The 20,809-nt window shown below is 44.9% G+C and overlaps 1 protein-coding gene across 1 annotated transcript; it reads left to right on the top strand.

The window, feature by feature from the left end:
* Positions 1–1,230: 1,230 nt before the first annotated feature.
* LOC126996732 (trithorax group protein osa-like) lies at positions 1,231–19,719 on the top strand (the record flags this gene model as incomplete). The annotated part of the gene is given in 4 exon segments (XM_050857498.1): positions 1,231–2,135; positions 6,529–6,665; positions 8,157–8,195; positions 17,555–19,719. Coding segments are annotated over 4 exon segments (1,491 nt in total), but the record flags the coding sequence as incomplete, so codon positions are not given.
* Positions 19,720–20,809: the final 1,090 nt, after the last annotated feature.

The following is a 20,809-nucleotide window of genomic DNA, read 5'->3' as shown; positions in this document are numbered from 1 at the left end:
AGACACTATCAAAAACACTGAACAAATTTTGTAGGTCACTTTCATTTTCTGCAATGAGCACCGTGTCATCAGCAAACAGTACTGAATTTAGTACCCACTTCCTTCCCTCATCGAACAGTCTTACTCCAACTTCTCCAACTTTGCCCTTCATTTCTCTAATGACACCATCCATATAAATATTGAACAACCATGGTAACATGACACACCCTTGTCTTAAGCCCACTTCTATCTCAAAATGTTCACTTGTTTCTCCAGTAATTTTGACACATGCAGATGCATCCTCATAGAAAGACTTTATTGCACTAAGCAGTTTTCCTCCCACATCATAAATCTTTAAAACATCCCACAATGCAATCCAATCGACTCTGTCATAAGCTTTTTCCAAATCCATGAAGGCAGCGTATAGTTTCTTTCCTTTTGCTAATATTTTTTCTACTACCATCCTGAAGGCAAATATCTGATCCACACATCCCCTTCCCTTCCTGAAGCCTCCTTGCTCTTCACTGATTTCCTCTTCTGTAAGTCTTTGCACCCTCTCTATTATGACTTTTCCATATACCTTTCCGGGTATACTCAGGAGACTTATACCTCTATAGCTCCCACATTCCCCTCTCCTGCCCTTCCCCTTGTAAACTGGGACAGTGATGGCTTTCGTCCAGTCTGCTGGCACCCTCCCATGCTACTTCACATCTTGACCATCCATTTAGTAACTTCATCTCCTCCACACTTCAACATTTCTGCTGTGATTCCATCAGTTCCTGCTGCCTTTCCATTTTTTAATCTTTTTATTGCCTGATTTACTTCTTCATATGTTATGCTTCTTTCTTTATATACTCCTCCTCTACCTCTACTCAAAACTGCTGCTGTTACAGCTGCTGGACGTCCATCCTCAAAATTCATTAAGTTTTTGAAATATTCTCTCCATCTCTCTTTCACAGCTTCCCCGTCTTTCAACATCTTTCCATTCTCATCCATAACTTCATTTATTTTACTTGAGGAGATATTTTCTACATTTCTTTCGTTTTTTACTTCTTTCCAATATGATTTCCTGTTCCCTTTATATTTTTCACTTTCAATTCTTATTGTCCTTCTCAACCTCTTCTCCAGGACTTTTTCATATACCTTCATGCCATGCTCCAGTAACCTTATCCCCCTATAGTTACCATCAAACTTTCCAACTTTTCCAGTGTTGTGATCAAATGTTTCAGATTGAATCATTGTGTTTTTCAGACCACTCACCCGGGGGCACCAGCATCACAGCAACAGCCATTGTCTTCACAGGCTGTTTCCCAACCATCTTCACAACAGTATGGAAATTTTGTTGACCAAGCAAACCAACACCAACAGCAGCAGCAGCAGCAGCAGCCGTCCTCACTTCCAACAGACTCCCGGGATGGGGAGAACAGGTCACCTGGAACCCTTGCCAAAGGTGACCCCAGACCAGTTGGACATGGGAGTCCCCTCAGCTCATACAGCCACTATTATGGGGGACAGCACGGCCTGGGTCAAAGTCAGCGCACTAGACCTTCTCCGGAGAGACAGGAGCATCAGCCACAGCCCCAGACTGACCCAAGATATCCTGGCCAGCAGGGCCCACCTGGCCATGCAGACCACCCACATGCCTCCCCTGGCCATCAACAAAGGGCTTCTCCCCAGGGCCAGCCCCACTCCCAGCAACAGTTCCAGTTTCAGGGACAGTTGCATGGTCAGGAACAGTCATCTCAGAAGAACACTGAGGCAGGGACTCCTGAAGACCAATATGCAGCATCCAACAAGCAAGAACTGTTGACCCCCTTGTACCAGCCGCCACAGTACGGACCACCACACCACCCACAACACAGTCCTCCTCCTCCTCCTCCTCACCATGAACTGCCTGAAAGCCAGTACCCTCCAGGACAGTACCCGTGGGCACAGTACCCCCAACCTGCTAGTGGACCTGGACCATTTCCTTCAGGTCCAAACAACTTCGCAAATGGTCCCGGACCTTTCAGTGGACAAGGAGGGCCATACCAGAGAGCGGAGGGACTTGGCTCCTACCAAGGTGGAGGAAGTGGACCAGCTGTGGGGGTCCCCTTGGGGCCTGGTGTAGTTGAGGAACGGCAAGCCATCCTGCAGGAAAAGAAAGCAGAACCAGGGTGAGTCTGCTTCCTAGAGGTGCAGTTTTCCTGAGTGGTTGTAGCGCTAGTGTTTCCCCCATCATCTTTTGCTACTCTTTGAGGACTTTGCCAGAAACTTTCCTTTCAGCCAGCCATGTGAATGTATGTTTCTGTGTACTTCCTTAACCCGGTAGCAGCGACGGGCCAGATTTGTGCCATGATATAAACCCCCCAAAATAGATGATACATAAACTGATCACAAATGGTTTGATATATATTATGAAATGGTTTGTGTGAGGGGTGATTTTTTAAGATTTTTCTCACTCCGAGGGACCACTAAGAAACATGATCCCTGCTGCTACCACCACCGGGTTAAGGTAATGCTGAAGGTGAAAGGTGTTTACAGTTATCCTTGGAAGTGTTGCTGAGAGGTTCACAGCAGCGTTGCCAAATTGTCGTACTCTGAACATTGCATTTATCATTTTTAGGCTTCAGAACTGTCGTAACCACACAAATAACGACAGGAAATCAAAGTTATCGTTAAAACTTCAATGTTGACGGTTTCATTCTTTTTTGCTTGAGCTATCCCGCAGAAACTGAGGAAATGCAATGCGATGAGTACGATAATTTGGCAATGCTGAGTCACAGTATATAATGAAAATATGGACACATACATATATTGACAGCAGTGTAAATCCCTTTCTCCTTCATGGAAATAATATTAACCCGGTAGCAGTGATGGGCCAAATTTGTGGCTTTACCGTGTAGCAGTGATGGGCCAAATTTGTGGCTTTACCGTGTAGCAGTGATGGGCCAAATTTGTGGCTTTACCGTGTAGCAGTGATGGGCCAAATTTATGCCATGATATAAACCCCCAAAATAAATGATACATAATCTGATCACAAATGCTTTGAAATATATTATGAAACGGTTTGTGAGAGATGTTTTTTTCTCATTTTTCTCGCTTAGAGGGACCATTAAGAAACATGATCCCTGCTGCTGCCGGGTTAATGCATGTCAGCCAAATAATAGCAATTGATTGTAGAAAGGATAAGAGAAACACTCATTCATCAGGTGGATGCAATGTAAAGAAAGCCTCAAGATTAGTGCCAAGACATGGTCATCAACAAATGCCATTAAGTTTTTTTTTTCACTACCAGCAGGGTCATTAAACCACCTCCCTGGAAATGTTCGGAACTCTCACGAAAACCTTGTCAAACATGTGTTTCTTAGCTTACATAAAACTAATGGATCATTCTCTTCCAGTTGGGAAGTCACTCTCTGCACGCCGGACCACTCATCAAGTTTGCTTTACAGATCATCTAGCTAGCACTTCTTGCAAGGACAAAATTCTCTCTCTCTCTCTCTCTCTCTCTCTCTCTCTCTCTCTCTCTCTCTCTCTCTCTCTCTCTCTCTCTCTCTCTCTCTCTCTCTCTCTCTCTCTCTCTCTCTCTCTCTCTCTCTCTCTCTCTCTCTCTCTCTCTCTCTCTCTCTCTATGTGTCTCTCTTTCTCACTCTCTCTCTCTCTCTCTCTCTCTCTCTCTCTCTCTCTCTCTCTCTCTCTCTCTCTCTCTCTCTCTCTCTCTCTCTCTCTCTCTCTCTCTCTCTCTCTCTCTCTCACACACACACACACTCTCTCTCTCTCTCTCTCTCTCTCTCTCTCACACACACACACACACACACACACACACACACACACACACACACTGTGGTCATACAGCAGTGATCTGTCATTCATGCACTTTTCTTTATTTCTCAAATTAATTTGGCATCCACAGAATTGTTTACAATAACATGTTTAAGGTTGTTTAAGGTATATGCAATTATTTGTAAGACTCATTCAAAACTTCTCAGTGAGCAGCTCCTTGGAATATTTGCACATTGCAAAGTGTCAGAATCTTGTGCAAGAGTATGTGGGTTGCAAGGGATCCATAGCAGTTGAATAGAGTTGTTGTTTTGTATTATTTTTATTTTTATTATGACAACCATCACACATGTTCTTTGACTTGAAGATATATATATATATATATATATATATATATATATATATATATATATATATATATATATATATATATATATATATATATATATATATATATATATATATATATATATATATATATATATATATATATATATATATATTTTTTTATTTTCTTTTTTCAATAAATATTCATAGTACAGTCTGAGGACACCCTAATGTCACTCATTATAATTCAGTTTTCTGCCTTTTTCTTCAGCTTGCATAAACATATTTGGTGATCTTCCTGAAGTGATCTCATGCATGAGGGACGGAAGGTTGCTGTGTTTCTTACACAGCAGTTTCTCCACAAAGCTGTTATTCAGTACAAGTTATTCTGGCTCATTTGAACATAGCCTCGTCTAATCTCCACACTTCTCTGGCAGTATTTGTCTTGTATTTTCCTACTCTTAGAATTTTGATTTAGTTTTCTGCAAAGGTGAAAGACATTAACATTTACTTGACTCGTACCAAAAGAGACGCGCGAAATTCAAGTTGATGGTGATACAATAATGTTTTTTGAGGGCTCTAGGTGAGGTACTTCTTGGAGAGCGTGCGATGCCGAGAACACTAAAACAAACAAACCCACGCGGCTCATTTGGTAACATCTCGGCGCCTGTGAGGTGGCAGGTTAAGGTCAGGAAGCTCCTCCACACTACCAGACCTGATGAGCCATGTTGGAAAATGTACTGAATGGCTCTGGCTGGAACTGGGGATCTCTGATGATTCATTTGATATTTATTTCATGATTCAGTGAAAATTCATTTTGGTTCACATTGGATGCTACATATGTACCAAATAACGTCACTTGTGCGATCCTATTATTATTGCCTTTTGAGATGAGGCGAGTATATCTGTCGATCTAAGTTTAAAAAAAAAATTGTTTTGCACTTTTGTCAAGTCAAAAATTTCCATTTCATCAAGGGGGCTTCGTGGTGCAGTGGTTAGCACACTTGGCTCACAACCGAGAGAGCCCGGGTTCGATTCCCCGGCGGAGTGGAAAAATTTGGGCGGCTTTTCCGATACCCTACGCCCCTGTCCACCCAGCAGTGAATGGGTACCAGGTATTAATTGGGGGTTGTGTCCCGTCTCCTGGGATCTGTTCCCTTCTCCTATAATTCCTTCCCCTTCTTTCTCTCTCCGGCATATGACCACAGATGTTGCGCCGACTAAACCAAACTTTCCAACTTTTCCATTTCATCAGGTGTGCTTTTGCAATTCAGTATCTTGTGTTTATTTATCTCAAAGACTGAAGAACATAATCTGCATGCTCATGAATAACCTAAGTATTTCTTGAATTTATTTAGGTCAGATGTTGAAGAGATGACTGCCATTTAGTCACAAAAACTTTGTTCCAAGGTTTCACCAATGTTCACTTTTTTTGAGTGGTACACTTCTTTGAGTGCTGTACACTTGTTTGATCTTTTTCATGTGTTGACATTTGCTTTCAGATGCTGGCAGGACTTCCTCCAAACTTCCTGCATAAATTTGATAAAACCAAAAAATCTGCCTGAAAAAGAGTTTGCTGTAATATTTTCTTACTCAGTTTGCAACAGAATTTCATTAGTTGAAAATACATCCCCAAGTCAAGAGTGATTTGCATTAGTAAATATTCCATCACAAGATTTTGTTACAGTGTTGGGAGTTGTATTATACAGAACAGTGATAGGATTACAGGCATATCCCTCTTACAACACTGAATGTATGTGTATTTGGAACTAAATTTTGTTGCAAAAAAATAACTAAAAGCATTCCATTGCTTGCTAAACAAACCTATAGAATTGTACCACACTACAAGTTGCCTCCACTTGCTTACTTCTGGCTCCTGTATAAAGTGCTGTGCAGCTTTCTACTGTTTTTTTTGTTTTTGTTTTGTTTTGTTTTTTTACGTTGTGGCCTATTGTGCCGGTAGGCTTCTTCCCAGTGGATCCTGATGGTCGGCCCAAGGCTTCTTCCCAGTGGAGCCTGATGGTCGGCCCAGCCCGTTCTGGCGAAGGCGAATGTTTATAGTGGCGCCATCTTGTGTTGGCTCATGCTGCCCCCCGGAGCTCATCTTTGAGCGTCTCTTTGGAGAGGTTATCTAGAGCCCGGGTTGATGAGTGGTCTTCAGGCCAGCATGTGGGTAGTCTTAGGCCACTCGGCGGTGACTGAAAAACCTCAGCTGTCTCTTCCTACTTACATTTTCATTATGTTAGAACAAAGAAATAATTTTATGAGAGCTCTTGCTATTTCACAAAAGTGACAGCATTGCCACAAATATCCACCAATGCATTGCTGTCACTCTCCCTAAAGTTACTTTCAGAGGTCCACAAAAGCACAGGTCTGACATGTGTCCGCTCCAAGAGTACGGCAAGATATTCTGGCAGGCTCGGCACATCCCATAAATTTGCATCCTGTTTACTACCCTAGGGTGGCCAGAGATATGACTTCATCGCTGTTGATGCCTCCACCACCACCTCCTCCAATCGAGACGATACTAGGCACAAGAGTGCGAGAGGATCCCTCAGAGTCAAGCATGAAGAGACAAAGATCATGTAGCCCGCAAGGTTTGTACCCACTCACACATCTGCCTCCTCTCAGCAGGTGTGGCCAGGCCTGATGAAGCAGTGGGGGTGATGGTGTATGCTCATCACATGTTTTCTCTTCCTCCCTTTGACATGATACTCTCTTTAAGAAAAGCCTCTTGCCGATTTTCCTCCTTGTTGCAACCTTCAAGCACTTGGTACAATTTTCTATCAATTTTGCAATATCAAGCGTGTTTTCTGAGAGTTTAGGCATGTGTTAGCAGCACTTTTTGTTGTCAATGGCTTCTTTTATAGCCAGCTGAAGTATTTTTTCTCCTTAGAGCCCTCACTATTTTGTCCCAAGTATGGTGAGGATTTGCTTGCATATCACCCTAGCAATGCTTGTACTTTTGAAAAATCTGTCTGTAGAAGAGCCATCCTTCCATCCCCTCTGAAGAAGTCGACCCGAGAAAGTTCCAGAAATGTGCAGCTGTCATTGAGGTCTTACAATGTCAGGGGGCTTCGTGGTGCAGTGGTTAGCACACTCGGCTCACAACCGAGAGAGCCCGGGTTCGATTCCCCGGCGGAGTGGAAAAATTTGGGCGGCTTTTCCGATACCCTACGCCCCTGTCCACCCAGCAGTGAATGGGTACCAGGTATTAATCGGGGGTTGTGTCCCGTCTCCTGGGATCTGATCCCTTCTCCTATAATTCCTTCCCCTTCTGTCTCTCTCCGGCATATGACCTCAGATGTTGCGCCGACTAAACCAAACTTTCTTACAATGTCCCTCTGGTAACATATAAGATTAGGTTATCAGCAAAAAAATTTCATAACAGTGAATGATTCCCTTTTAGCACATTGTTTCTCATTTTCAAGTTACTAGACTGTTTCATGTGTACGTACTAGAATATCAAACAGCCTTGCAGCCATAGCTCTCATCTGTTAATCCGTCCCTTATGCCAAGCCCTGATGCAGATTTCATCCCAGCTGACAACTCGAGGGTGGACAGCTGAGAGGTTCCAGCTTGGCTTACCGAGGGTAGTGCTGTCACATCGGTCAGCCAAGATTAGAAGTTACTGTTATGGCATAGAACTCGGCAAGATTGTTAACTAATCAACTGTATAGATCTTATTCTTTTTGTTATCCAAACAGTGTTGTTACTTGACAGTGACCTCTTACTTCAGGTGCAGGGATGCCAGTATTATTGTCCTTATAACCATATTTTCATCAAGAACACCATTTCAGATACATCCTAGTAACATAGGACAATTATAGATTTTGTGTGCTCTTTGATTTTCTTTTACTTTATATTCAACATTACCCTTGTAAGGTATTTCTTCTCTCCTTGCCAGGATATTTCAGATGGTGTTGGATGCTGCAGCTTTGTCATCTCTACTCCCTCATCATATATGACCTTTGTTTTTTATTATTTGTTACTTTGATATTTAGTCAGTAGTAACAGCAGTAGTGTGTAAGGCTCCAGATGAAAGCCAAGGAGGCACACATAGTAACTTGTGTACATTTTTACCTCAGATGAAAGGAGAGCTTCTCGCAGATATGGCCTGGACTCAGGTGAGAACCTCCTCCTGTTTTATGCAAGTGGAAGGCTCCTTTACTAGACCTGTCTTGTGTCTGAAAATTCAGTTTCAATAGATCATTATGACAAATGTAAGTGAACTGACATAAGTAAAGGAGAATTGCAACTTGTGGGTATATTTCTTAAGAGGAAATGGAAGAGGATTAAGAGGAATTTAGAGGAGGACTGAGAGGTTTAGAAGAGGATTAGTCCTCTTCCATTTCCTCTTGACCCTTTCCATACTGTGACGCCGACGTCTGCGTCACGGATGGAAAGGGTTGAGTGCAAGTATTAAGTCACTTAATTTTCTTCCTGACTGGCGTCATTGAAGTGTTGGTAAGTACTACTGTTATACACTGTTACTTAGAAAAGAGTTGCTGTTGTTGCTGTAAAGCAATCGCCACTTTGTCTACATTTGCGGAGAGGTTTGCAGTTTAATACAAGTGCCACCGCTGCACTGAACCTTCACTAGCCACTGACCCAAGGCTGAACCTTGACCTTATAAGACACAGGGTGATTTTCAGGGACATTTTCTGGGAAAAAAGTGCATCTTGTAAGCTGTCAAATACAGTAGTTCCCTCAGTAGCTCGGCGAAAGTTACCACCTGCACTGCGCAGTGAATGAATCTACCAACCAACCCTTTTGTCTACCATTTCAAAGTCCCAGGTCCCAGGGGTAAGAGCACTGTGACTCTTAACAACAGTGGAACACTTTGAACACAGAGAACGGCACAAAGCATCCAGACTGGAGGCTGCAAAACACTTAACCTCAGACCTTGCTTTCATTTCCGATTGGGGTAGAAGGAACCTTGTGTCCTTCAATGCCTCAAAAACCCAATTTCTCCACCCATCAACTCGACACAATCTTCCAAACAACTATCCCCTATTCTTCGACAACACTCAGCTGTCACCTTCTTCAACACTAAACATCCTCGGTCTATCCTTAACTCAAAATCTTAACTGCAAACTTCACCACCTCTCTCACTAAATCAGCTTCCTCGAGGTTGGGCGTTCTGTATCGTCTCCGCCAGTTCTTCTCCCCCGCACAGTTGCTATCCATATACAGGGGCCTTGTCCGCCCTCGTACGGAGTACTCATCTCACGTGTGGGGGGGCTCCACTCACACAGCTCTTCTGGACAGAGTGGAGTCTAAGGCTCTTCATCTCATCAGCTCTCCTCCTCTTACTGGTAGTCTTCTACCTCTTGAATTCCGCCACCATGCTGCCTCTCTTTCTGTCTTCTATCAATATTTTCATGCTGACTGCTCTTCTGAACTTGCTAACTGCATGCCTCCCCCCCTCCTGCAGCCCCGCTGCACACGACTTTCTACTCATGCTCATCCCTATACTGTACACGAGTTAACCAGCATCTTCACTCTTTCATCCCTCACGCTGGTAATCTCTGGAACAATCTTCCTTCATCTGTATTTCCTCCTGCCTACGACTTGAACTCTTTCAAGAGGAGGGTATCAGGACACCTCTCCTCCCGTAAGTGACCTCTCTTTCGGCCACCTCTTTGGATTCTTTACAGGAGCAGCAAGTAGCGGGGTTTTTTTGTTATTGTTTCCTTTTTTTGTGCCCTTGTACTGTCTCCTTTGCCGTGAAAAAAAATAAAAAAACGTGTGTGTGTGTGCCAGCCTTGACAACGCTGCAGTGTCTCCGTGACAATGAGTCCCCTGTCCGTCACTCCCTGCTGCCTCGTCCCGTCCCTCCATCTATGTGAGAGAGACTCCAATTCACTCCATAATACATTTTCTGAAAGCAATTACACTACAACGAAGAGGACTACAAAAGCAGTATTTTAACAGTAAATGCAATGCATATTCTCTAAGACACTGGAAAAGTCAATTTTGTAATTCTTGAACTTTGATCAAATTCACACGTCGCTGCATCACAGAGTAATCTCGCCACAACCCTGCCGCTGTTTACTGGTTAAATAAGACTCTCTCCAGTTACATAGGCATTTATGTTGCCTACTTACAATGCGAAAATGAATGATATACATCGTGACATCATTCTACTGAACAAAGCTTTAAAAATTTTAACGGCCTTAAGCCTTAAACGACGGCCATTGTTTATTTAATCAGACACAGCATGGTCGGCACAGATGGCCACTAATTTGAATGTTTAGCTCAAATTTGGCAGGTTCTGTGACCTTCCGAGTTGTCTGCCAGCATATGAGACCAACGTAGATTTGAAATAAGATCATTAGTTCTCACTGAACAGCCCTGGAACCCTACGCTAAGAAAACACAGGGAAACACAGTAAAACATTGTGAGCAGTGACAGCAGTAGCGAGAGTGTCTTAGAGAGTGACGATGCTACTTCATTATCTGTACAGGTAACTCTCGATTTACGCGAGTATTGTGTCCTTGAAGAGGTCGCATAAATCAAAAACAATGTAGTAAATCAAACAAGAGGTAGGTTTGTACCTTTATTGCCTACTGTATCACTCTGACTCCTCTCCCTCTCATGGTTCCTCCTCTGGCTGCCCTTGCCCTTGTGGTAGCACAGCAGCGAGGGTGTTGTTGTTGAGTAGCGTGGCAGTGTGGGTACTGTATTGTTGTTCAAGTGGCGCGCGGGAAGAACTGAGCTCAGCTGTGTGGCCGCGGCACCGTGTGAGTCCAGTTGCGTGAGACGTCTGGTGGCCACTCCATAGAATATCACGTATGATTAAAAAAACATGTAAATTAAACATTTATTTGGATTTTGGACCCTGTGTTATTTAAAAAACACGTAAACCAAACTTGCATAAATCAAGAGTTAACCTGTACTGCACTCTAGCCCAGCAAGTGTAGGGTAAGAAGGCTTCGTGTAGGGCGTGTGTTGCCCCGACTGAATTCACATTATTGACATTCAGTTGTGAGAGGGAGGAAGTGTGCCGCCACCCTGGCCAGCCTGTGTTGACATGTTGGGCTTCCTGGGCCCTTCAAGCTGCCCGGAGCAGTGTTTCATGCCAGCAGCTCGTGCCCTGGCTACAGTTCACACCTTCTAGCATGACCATTACACAACGTATCACAATTTGGATTTCACCGCTGTGCTCAGTGAGTTAACCCGGTGGTGGTAGCAGCAGGGACCATGTTTCTTAATGGTCCCTCCAAGCGAGAAAAATGAAAAAAATCACCCCTCACACAAACCATTTCATAATACATATCAAAGCATTTGTGATCATATTACGTATCATCTACTTTAGGGGGTAAATATCATGGCACAAATTTGGCCTGTCGCTGCTACACGGTAAAGCAACAAATTTAGCCCATCACTGCTACACGGTAAAGCAACAAATTTGGCCCGTCGCTGCTACACGGTAAAGCAACAAATTTGGCCCGTCGCTGCTACACGGTAAAGCAACAAATTTGGCCCGTCGCTGCTACACGGTAAAGCCCCAAATTTGGCCCGTCGCTGCTACAGGGTAAATCAACAAATTTCGCCCTTCGCTGCTACACGGTAAAGCAACAAATTTGGCCCGTCGCTGCTACACGGTAAAGCAACAAATTTGGCCCGTCGCTGCTACATGGTAAAGCAACAAATTTGGCCCGTCGCTGCTACATGGTAAAGCAACAAATTTGGCCCGTCGCTGCTACACGGTAAAGCAACAAATTTGGCCCGTCGCTGCTACACGGTAAAGCAACAAATTTGGCCCGTCGCTGCTACACGGTAAAGCCACAAATTTGGCCCGTCGCTGCTACACGGTAAAGCCACAAATTTGGCCCGTCGCTACTACACAGTAAAGCCACAAATTTGGCCCGTCACTGCTACACGGTAAAGCCACAAATTTGGCCCGTCGCTGCTACACGGTAAAGCAACAAATCTGGCCCGTCGCCGCTACCAGGTTAAGATGCTTCATACAATGTGAATAAACAACAAAAAAATAGCAGCTGTTTTTACCCATACCAGGGACCATTCAGTGAAAACAATACCTGTCGTTTAAGGTTAATACTGAATGATTTTTTTATTTTTTTTATTACTAATTATCTATTGATTTATTTTTACAGCGGAGGAGTCAGTTCAAGGGCATAAATGGTAACAAATGTGGAAAGAAAGCCCGCTACTCACTGCTCCTAAAAAGAGTTAGAGGAGTGGCCGAAAGAAAGGTCAATTTCGGGAGGAGAGGTGTCCTGATACCCTCCTCTTGAAAGAGTTCAAGTCGTAGGCAGGAGGAAATACAGATGAAGGAAGATTGTTCCAAAGTTTACCAGCGTGAGGTATGAAAGATTGAAGATGCTGGTTATAACTCTTGCGTAAGGGATTTGGACAGTAAAGGGATGAGCTTGAGAAGAAAGTGTGTGTGGTGAGGCCGCGGGAGTGAGCCATTTGGTATCTTTAGAGATGAACGTAAAGAAATTTGTAAAATCCTCCACATATAATGGAATGAAGCCATGTCATTACATCGCGTGTGCGTGACATCACGTAAAATGAACTTTTGTGGCGATTTTCTCCTATTATTTAAAAAACTTGACATTTTCATTAATTAACCCGGTAGCAGCGACGGGCCAAATTTGTGACTTTGCCGTGTAGCAGCGATGGGCCAAATTTGTGACTTTGCCGTGTAGCAGCGATGGGCCAAATTTGTGGCTTTACCGTGTAGCAGTGATGGGCCAAATTTGTGGCTTTACCGTGTAGCAGTGATGGGCCAAATTTGTGGCTTTACCGTGTAGCAGTGACGGGCCAAATTTGTGGCTTTACTGTGTAGTAGCGACGGGCCAAATTTGTGGCTTTACTGTGTAGCAGCGACGGGCCAAATTTGTGGCTTTACTGTGTAGCAGCGACGGGCCAAATTTGTGGCTTTACTGTGTAGCAGCGACGAGCCAAATTTGTGGCTTTACCATGTAGCAGCGGTGGGCCAAATTTGTGGCTTTACCATGTAGCAGCGGCGGGCTAAATTTGTGGCTTTACCGTGTAGCAGCGGCGGGGCAAATTTGTGGCTTTACCGTGTAGCAGCGACGGGCCAAATTTGTGCCATGATATAAACCCCCCAAAATAAATAGATATATCTGATCACGAATGCTTTGATATATATTATGAAATGGTTTGTCTGAGGGGTGATTTTTTCTCATTTTTCTTGCTTGGAGGGACCATTAAGAAACATGATCCCTGCTGCTACCACCACCGGGTTAAATGTTGTTTAATTATGGTCTTGGACTTTCTGTAGATTTTCCTATTGCCCATGATGTAGGTAGCACCCACAGGAGGACTGAATAAGGCACAATAATGCAAATATGATCGCTACATTCAGTGTCGCTCTGAACCAGCGTTGCCAGATTGCCGTACTCAGCCACTTATATTTCCCGACTTCCTACCCCAAAACTGTCTTATGGGCGCCAGTAACGAAACTCATTTATAGTTATCGTTAAAAGAGTTAGATTCTGACGTTTCTTGGCAATAGTCAGGCGTCAGAAACCGGTAAATACTGAGCTCAGAGTACGATGGCCTGGCAACGATGGCTAGACGTATTTCCACATTATTGTTCTGTTGTTTATTCAGTGTTGTGTTCAAGAAAAAGAATACCCATAATTTTAGTTAGTTTTTGGTTTACGAAATACAATTATAACATTACCTTCTGCTAGTTAGGAAACGCACTGAATCCTGGATCGGCTACAGTGATGTTAGGTGCGCCTTTTCCTGCGGGCATGACTCGCTGCTTGTTGCCAGACGTCCGGTGATGTGTACCAGACCCTACAATACCAAAAGACACATTAAATGAGAGGTACTTGCACCACTTCTGGGTGTGGGTGTGGCGGTGATCCTGAAGGTAATGGTCTCAGGGTGGTGTCCAAGGTAAGGGAGGGGGCTTCGTGGTGCAGTGGTTAGCACACTCGGCTCACAACCGAGAGAGCCCGGGTTTGATTCCCAGGCGGAGTGGAAAAATTTGGGCAGCATTTCTGATACCCTACGCCCCTGTCCACCCAGCAGTGATTGGGTACCAGGTATTAATCAGGGGTTGTATCCCATCTCCTGGGGTCTGTTCCCTTCTCCTTTAATTCCTTCCCCTCCTGTCTCTCTCCGGCATATGACCACAGATGTTGCGCCGACTAAACGAAACTTTCCAACTTTTCCGTGTTGGTGGTGGTGGGCGCTGTGGTCAGGGTGGGGATCATTTCAGGGTCTGGGGGTTAGGTCAGTCAGCATACAGCCTTCCCAGCTGTTCATCCTCGATAAATGGGTGCCGGAGGTAGCCTGGGGAAAGTAAACTGTGGTACACGTGAAATGCCAGAATTTTCTCTTTTCTTCACTCCTACACGACCACCGCGTGTAACGAAACACTCAAGAAATTAATCCAGACAAGGAAAGGTTTGCTGGCGCTGGGGATCGAACCCGCGACCAGTGTAACGAGAGAGCCACTCCTTTACCAGTCGGCCAAAGAGGCACCCCACTGGCTAAGTGGGTTATGGGAGGCTCGCCCATCAGGCAAGTCAGCACTACACACTAGCTTAGTGTTCCACAGTAATGGGAACCCACCACAGGCTCAAGGGCTAATGTGCCAGAGATGAGTTCCACGGCCACATTTCCATAAAGTTCCTATTATTTCAACTAAGAAATAAATAGTAGTAATAGGAGGGGTTCAAATGGAGCAAAGGGATGATAGTCCATGGATGGAAGTTCCAGTCACCTCCTTGTGCATGTAAATAGTTTTCTTTAACCCGGTGGTGGCAGCAGCGGGGATCATGTTTCTTAATGGTCCCTCCAAGCGAGAAAAATGAGAAAAAAATCACCCCTCACACAGACCATTGCATAATAATATCAAAACATTTGTGATCAGATTATGTATCATCTATTTTGGGGGGGTTGTATCATGGCACAAATTTGGCCCGTCGCTGCTACACGGTAAAGCCACAAATTTGGCCCGTCGCTGCTACACGGTAAAGCCACAAATTTGGCCCCTGTTCCTCTACCCCTAATCTCATGGAGCGCGCTAAGCCACCGAATAAGGGAATTTTGAATAACAGCGGTATTATAAGAGCCCTGTTTGATGAGACGCTTTCTCCTCTGGAAAGTGGTGATTCAGGGTCTGAGGAGTTAGAAGATGAATTAGAACAGATTGTGCACAGTCTGTTTCTGTGGCAGCTGTTCACAACACGCTGCCTCGCACCACCACAACACAGTCTTTTCCTGCCTGTCCAGTCACATCTACTGTCAATGAAAGTAACGAAGGGCATGTTGATGATCTTGGGAAGGTAAATGACTCAAGAAGTGAGACACAGGCTGAGAGAAGTGTGGCTCCAAAACGTCATTGCCGCTGGACCTGCCGACATCAAACACCCTCCCCCACACCCTCATCACCCACACCCTCATCACCCACACCTTCGTCCTCCACACCCTCATCACCCACACCCACATCACCCACACCTCCATTGTCTTCTTTCACTGCATCTCACCCTTCACCACCTCGACGTAAGACGGCACGAGGACGTTTCCTTGGGGCTCGGCGCTGGGGTGGCCGACGTGGCGTTGGTGCCCGTCGTGGCGTTCATGACCCTCGTGGTATGCAACCACGGCAGGCCCGTCATGATAAGGAGTTACTTTTATGTAAGCTACAAACATGTGTAGTATGTAGACTAGTCAGTGTATATATTCCATAATTATATTGTGGTTATGAAAGCTTTTTTTTGTTGCATATAATGGCAAAAAACACATTCAGTTTCATAAGGAGTTATTTTTATGAGCATCAAACATGTGTAATATGTAGCCTGATATGAATAATTGCGTTGGTAGGAGATGATGCATGCTGTGTGGTGGCGCGGCAGGAGACCCAGGTCCAGGTCAACAGCACCAGCACGAACAAGTGCACTCGGCTTGGCCAAAAATAGCACCTCTTCCCAACATCATATCTCTGCCGTGCTGCAACCTAGACACTTCCAATTTATTTCATCGTGGAGAGGAAGGATTGGTGGTGAGAAAACAGTATAAATTATTATGTATTCGTTTGAAACTGCCACACGGGGCATTGATGAAAAACACCTATTTTTCCAAAATTTATCAACACCGCCCGCGCGCTGCGAGGACGACAATAGTCCTCTAGCCCGACGTCTATGGGTTAAACAACCATCGTGCCCGTGGCTACCACAGTTCCGACAGTCACGAAGGGTGTATTCTTATACGCCACCTCTGGGACCATGGTACCGATCAAAGCACCAAATTGTCGGGAGACTCTGTCGGGTCCGTCACCCCTTCTCACAAATATTGTGGGGCGTGTTATTTTGTGCCTGATTTGCATGTTCACAACGTCTTTGAGGATCCTAGACGTTCAGAACACTTCTGCTACTCTCCCCGAAGTGTTAAGAGCAAGTTGAGTAAAAAGCAGTGCCCCATGTTCATCAAAACAAGCAAAAAAGAGAGATCATCTTCGCTGCCCCACCAGGGGGCGCAAGCCCTCCTGGACCCCCACGGATCCCAACGTGATACTAATCATCTATGCTCTGCCGGTAAAACTACACAAGTATAACAATATATGAAACCTTTGAAAGAAAATTATTCTCTTGTGGTTAAAACTAAATAAATAGTGACGAGTTGAAGTTAAATAATCATTCTGTAATGTTTATAACACATTTTACATATAAGCTACCATTTGCAGCAGCTATGAAATGAATACCAAAATAAACAATTCCAACTTATACAGAAAAGGCTCCTGAACACGATGGTGTATACAGATTTTTCATAAAACGCCAAATAAGTGACGCACGGAACTATTTATAAAAACATTTCACATCCCTCGTTTGCTCCGACGCGCAGACGGGGGTGGTGCGAAGCTATACTGGTTTGCGGCAGTTTGCGGGCCTTGTTGCCATGACAACCCTCGCCTCGCCTTGCTTTCCGTGTGGCCACAGAAACTCACCTTGCCGCTCTCGCTCTCGCTAGCTTTCTCGCTCCCTGTGTGGCCGCGGCCTCATCAGCCAGTGGCATTGTAGAGTGATGCTATGGTTTCCCAAGCCTCCTTTTTCTTTTTTATCATTGCATGATCCGTTCTTCTGTCAAGTACTACTGCTCGGTGTCTCTACAAGCTCCAGAAGTAGAGCAACTTCATTTTGGTATGAATATCGCTTAGTTTCCTCCATTGTTGACTTGAGCACAGTGCGCAGGGCATCAGGTGCAGTCGGCGTTTTGACCGTCAGAACGTTGAGATGGACCAAACAACAAGGGACATTGTTACCAATTAAATTTTCTCGCGCCGCCAGTGTTACCAAATCCCACCCGACAAATCCGAGTGTTTAAGAATATGCAAAGTGTGACAACCTGAACATTAGTGTGCGTGGGGACTGTCGTTGTCGTTGCCGATTTCATGAGATTTAAGAATACGGCCGTTAGTGTCTACTAGGCCACCCATCACCCTTGTCATGGCTGTGAATCTTATACATTGCAGAAGATGTGGGTGACCGTGAAGGCAGCAGATTACTGAGGTCCAGAGGACACGACGCATCCGGTCGAGATGGTGGCAACCACTACTCTTCTTCACGGAGCTACAGGAGTGGACCAGCAGGCTATTCCGATGGAGGGCGCCCAGGCGGCTTTCCTAGTGGTCCTGGATCCTTCATGGGCCATGGAGGACCCTGGGGCTGGAGGCCTATGCCAGGACCATATTCAGATATACCAATGAGACCTGGACCTTACAGTCGGCCCCCTGGTGGAGGTATGGGCAGTTCGCAGTCTCCATATGGGAGGAATCCACGAGACCGCTCGGACTTGGAAGATGGAGGTGGGGGAAGCCGCAGGTTAGGAAGGGGAGGGGGGTACTCTGTGGGAGGACGTGGAGGCAGGGACCGCCGCTGGTGATGCAGACGGCCACCTCACGCAGCAAGGTTGTAAATAGTGTGCATAGTGACCATTTTGAAATTAGATCCTGTTACATGTATTTATGAAGTAGCAGCATTAGAGTCAATTGAAGCATGTCTGTCTGCAGCCTTTGTGATACTTTTTGTTGTAATAAATATTTATTTTCTGATGGCAAATATTTTCTACTTGAAATAAGATTGAAACTTGACCTTTAATTTGTTATTATAACAGATACAGTGGTAGTGAGTGCCAAGGGAGGGATTGGGGAATGTCACCCTCCAACCCCCCTAATATTAATATTTTTTAAATCATTGTTTCTCTTTGCACAACCTCAGTCACCCCATGCACCAGGAAATACCCCTTCTGCCTCCTTTTAACCCGGTAGCAGCGACAGGCCAAATTTGTGGCTTTACCGTGTAGCAGTGATGGGCCAAATTTGTGGCTTCACCATGTAGCAGTGATGGGCCAAATTTGTGGCTTTACCGTGTAGCAGTGATGGGCCAAATTTGTGGCTTTACCGTGTAGCAGTGATGGGCCAAATTTGTGGCTTCACCGTGTAGCAGCGACGGGCCAAATTTGTGGCTTCACCATGTAGCAGCGACGGGCCAAATTCGTGGCTTCACCGTGTAGCAGCGACGGGCCAAATTTGTGGCTTCACCGTGTAGCAGCGACGGGCCAAATTTGTGGCTTCACCATGTAGCAGTGATGGGCCAAATTTGTTTTTTGATATAAACCCCCCAAAATAGATGATGCATAATCTGATCACAAATGCTTTGATATTTTTTATGAAATGGTTTGTGTGAGGGGTGATTTTTTCTCATTTTTCTCACTTGGAGGGACCATTAAGAAACATGATCCCCGCTGTTACCACCACCGGGTTAAAGAAAAAAAATTGGAGTTGCCATTGTTGAGATGTAAATATATCTGGAGCTATGAAAAGGTACAATTGTCTTTTGTGTATGTATATACGTCACAGGATGACAACGCCCTATGAACAAATTAACCAGGTGGTGGTAGCAGCGGGGATCATGTTTCCTAATGGTCCCTCTAAGTGAGAAAAAATGAGAAAAATCATCACTCACACAAACCATTTCATAATATATATCAAAGCATTTGTGATCAGTTTATGTATCATCTATTTTGGGGGGTTTATATCATGGCATAAATTTGGCCCGTCGCTGCTACATGGTAAAGCCACAAATTTGGCCCATCGCTGCTACACGGTAAAGCCACAAATTTGGCCCATCGCTGCTACATGGTAAAGCCACAAATTTGGCCCGTCGCTGCTACACGGTAAAGCCACAAATTTGGCCCGTCACTGCTACACAGTAAAGCCACAAATTTGGCCCGTCGCTGCTACACAGTAAAGCCACAAATTTGGCCCGTCGCTGCTACACAGTAAAGCCACAAATTTGGCCCGTCGCTGCTACACGGTAAAGCCACAAATTTTGCCCGTCGCTGCTACCGGGTTAAGGCAACATTATACATTTTTTGAACACTATGTTATAAGGTAAAGGCTGTGCACTAGTACTTTTGTGAGCTTTAGTGGACTACAAGGATGTTCAACACTGGTTATACATAATTGCTCAATACAGATTAGGAAATTATAAGCATAACATCTTGGTTCATGTCAGGTGAGTGTGGCAGTGGTAAAGGTAATTTGGTAGAAGTGGTTATGACAGGGGAAATGGAGGGATTATTTATGGAAATATATAAATGTATTAAGATAAACTTGGAATAAAAATAATAATTGGATTGGACTGTAAAATCATGGTACCAATAAAAAAAATGAATCCAAAGGCCTTAACAAAAACTTATTTACATTTTTACCCCAACCAATATTTTTTTACAACAAAGGAGACAGCTCAAGGGCACAAAAAAAGGAAACTAATAAAAAAAGCCCGCTACTCGCTGCTCCTAAAAAGAATCCAAAGAGGTGGCCGAAAGAGAGGTCAATTTCGGGAAGAGAGGTGTCCTGATACCCTCCTCTTGAAAGAGTTCAAGTCGTAGGCAGGAGGAAATACTGATGAAGGAAGATTGTTCCAGAGTTTACCAGCTTGAGGGATGAAAGAGTGAAGATGCTGGTTAACTCGTAAATTACTACATAGAAATTCTCTCTCTCTCTCTCTCTCTCTCTCTCTCTCTCTCTCTCTCTCTCTCTCTCTCTCTCTCTCTCAGCGCCTTGCCCTCACCCCGAGAGGTCAAACCGCACGCGCTCCCACTTCCGTGACCTCTCGCTTGCGAATCCACCCTCGTGTGCTGTACTGAACTGTACTGTAGATCTTGCTGTGCTGTGTGCCGTGTGCTATTTCGCGTCGTGCTGCGTACTGCTTATTGTCAACCGAGTTAGCTGCCCGCAGAGGTGTGCTGTTTGCTGTGCGACCACGTGCTTCATTGGACAGGTTAAGTGTTGCCCTTATTTTTACTACCTCTCTCCGCCTGTATCTACCCTCTCGCAGTAGCGCCCTGTAAAACATATATACACCTATACACAAAACACAGTGTTACACTCTTTCCGCCACATTCTTTATATATTTCCAGATTCCACTCCGACGCCGCTTCCTACGCAGGTGTTCAGACCTACCTGACCTGACTTGACCAGATTATTCCCCAGAGACCAGTAATCCTCCCTCCCTCTCGCGTTTCGCTCCTCCTCTTCTCTCGCCTCCCCTCTCCATTGCCCCTCCCCCTCTCTCTCTCTCTCATTACTACCCCCCACTTGCCCCTCTCTGTCTCTCCTTCCTCACTCCCGATCTCGTTCCCACCCTCTCTCTCTCCCCCCCTTTCCTTCGCCCTCTTCCTCCCTCCATCCCTATCTCCCTCCTACGCCTTCCCATCTCTCTCT

This window comes from Eriocheir sinensis, chromosome 1, assembly GCF_024679095.1.
Source record: "Eriocheir sinensis breed Jianghai 21 chromosome 1, ASM2467909v1, whole genome shotgun sequence".
Taxonomy (NCBI): domain Eukaryota; kingdom Metazoa; phylum Arthropoda; class Malacostraca; order Decapoda; family Varunidae; genus Eriocheir; species Eriocheir sinensis.
This window is presented reverse-complemented; position numbering and strand designations above follow the sequence as displayed.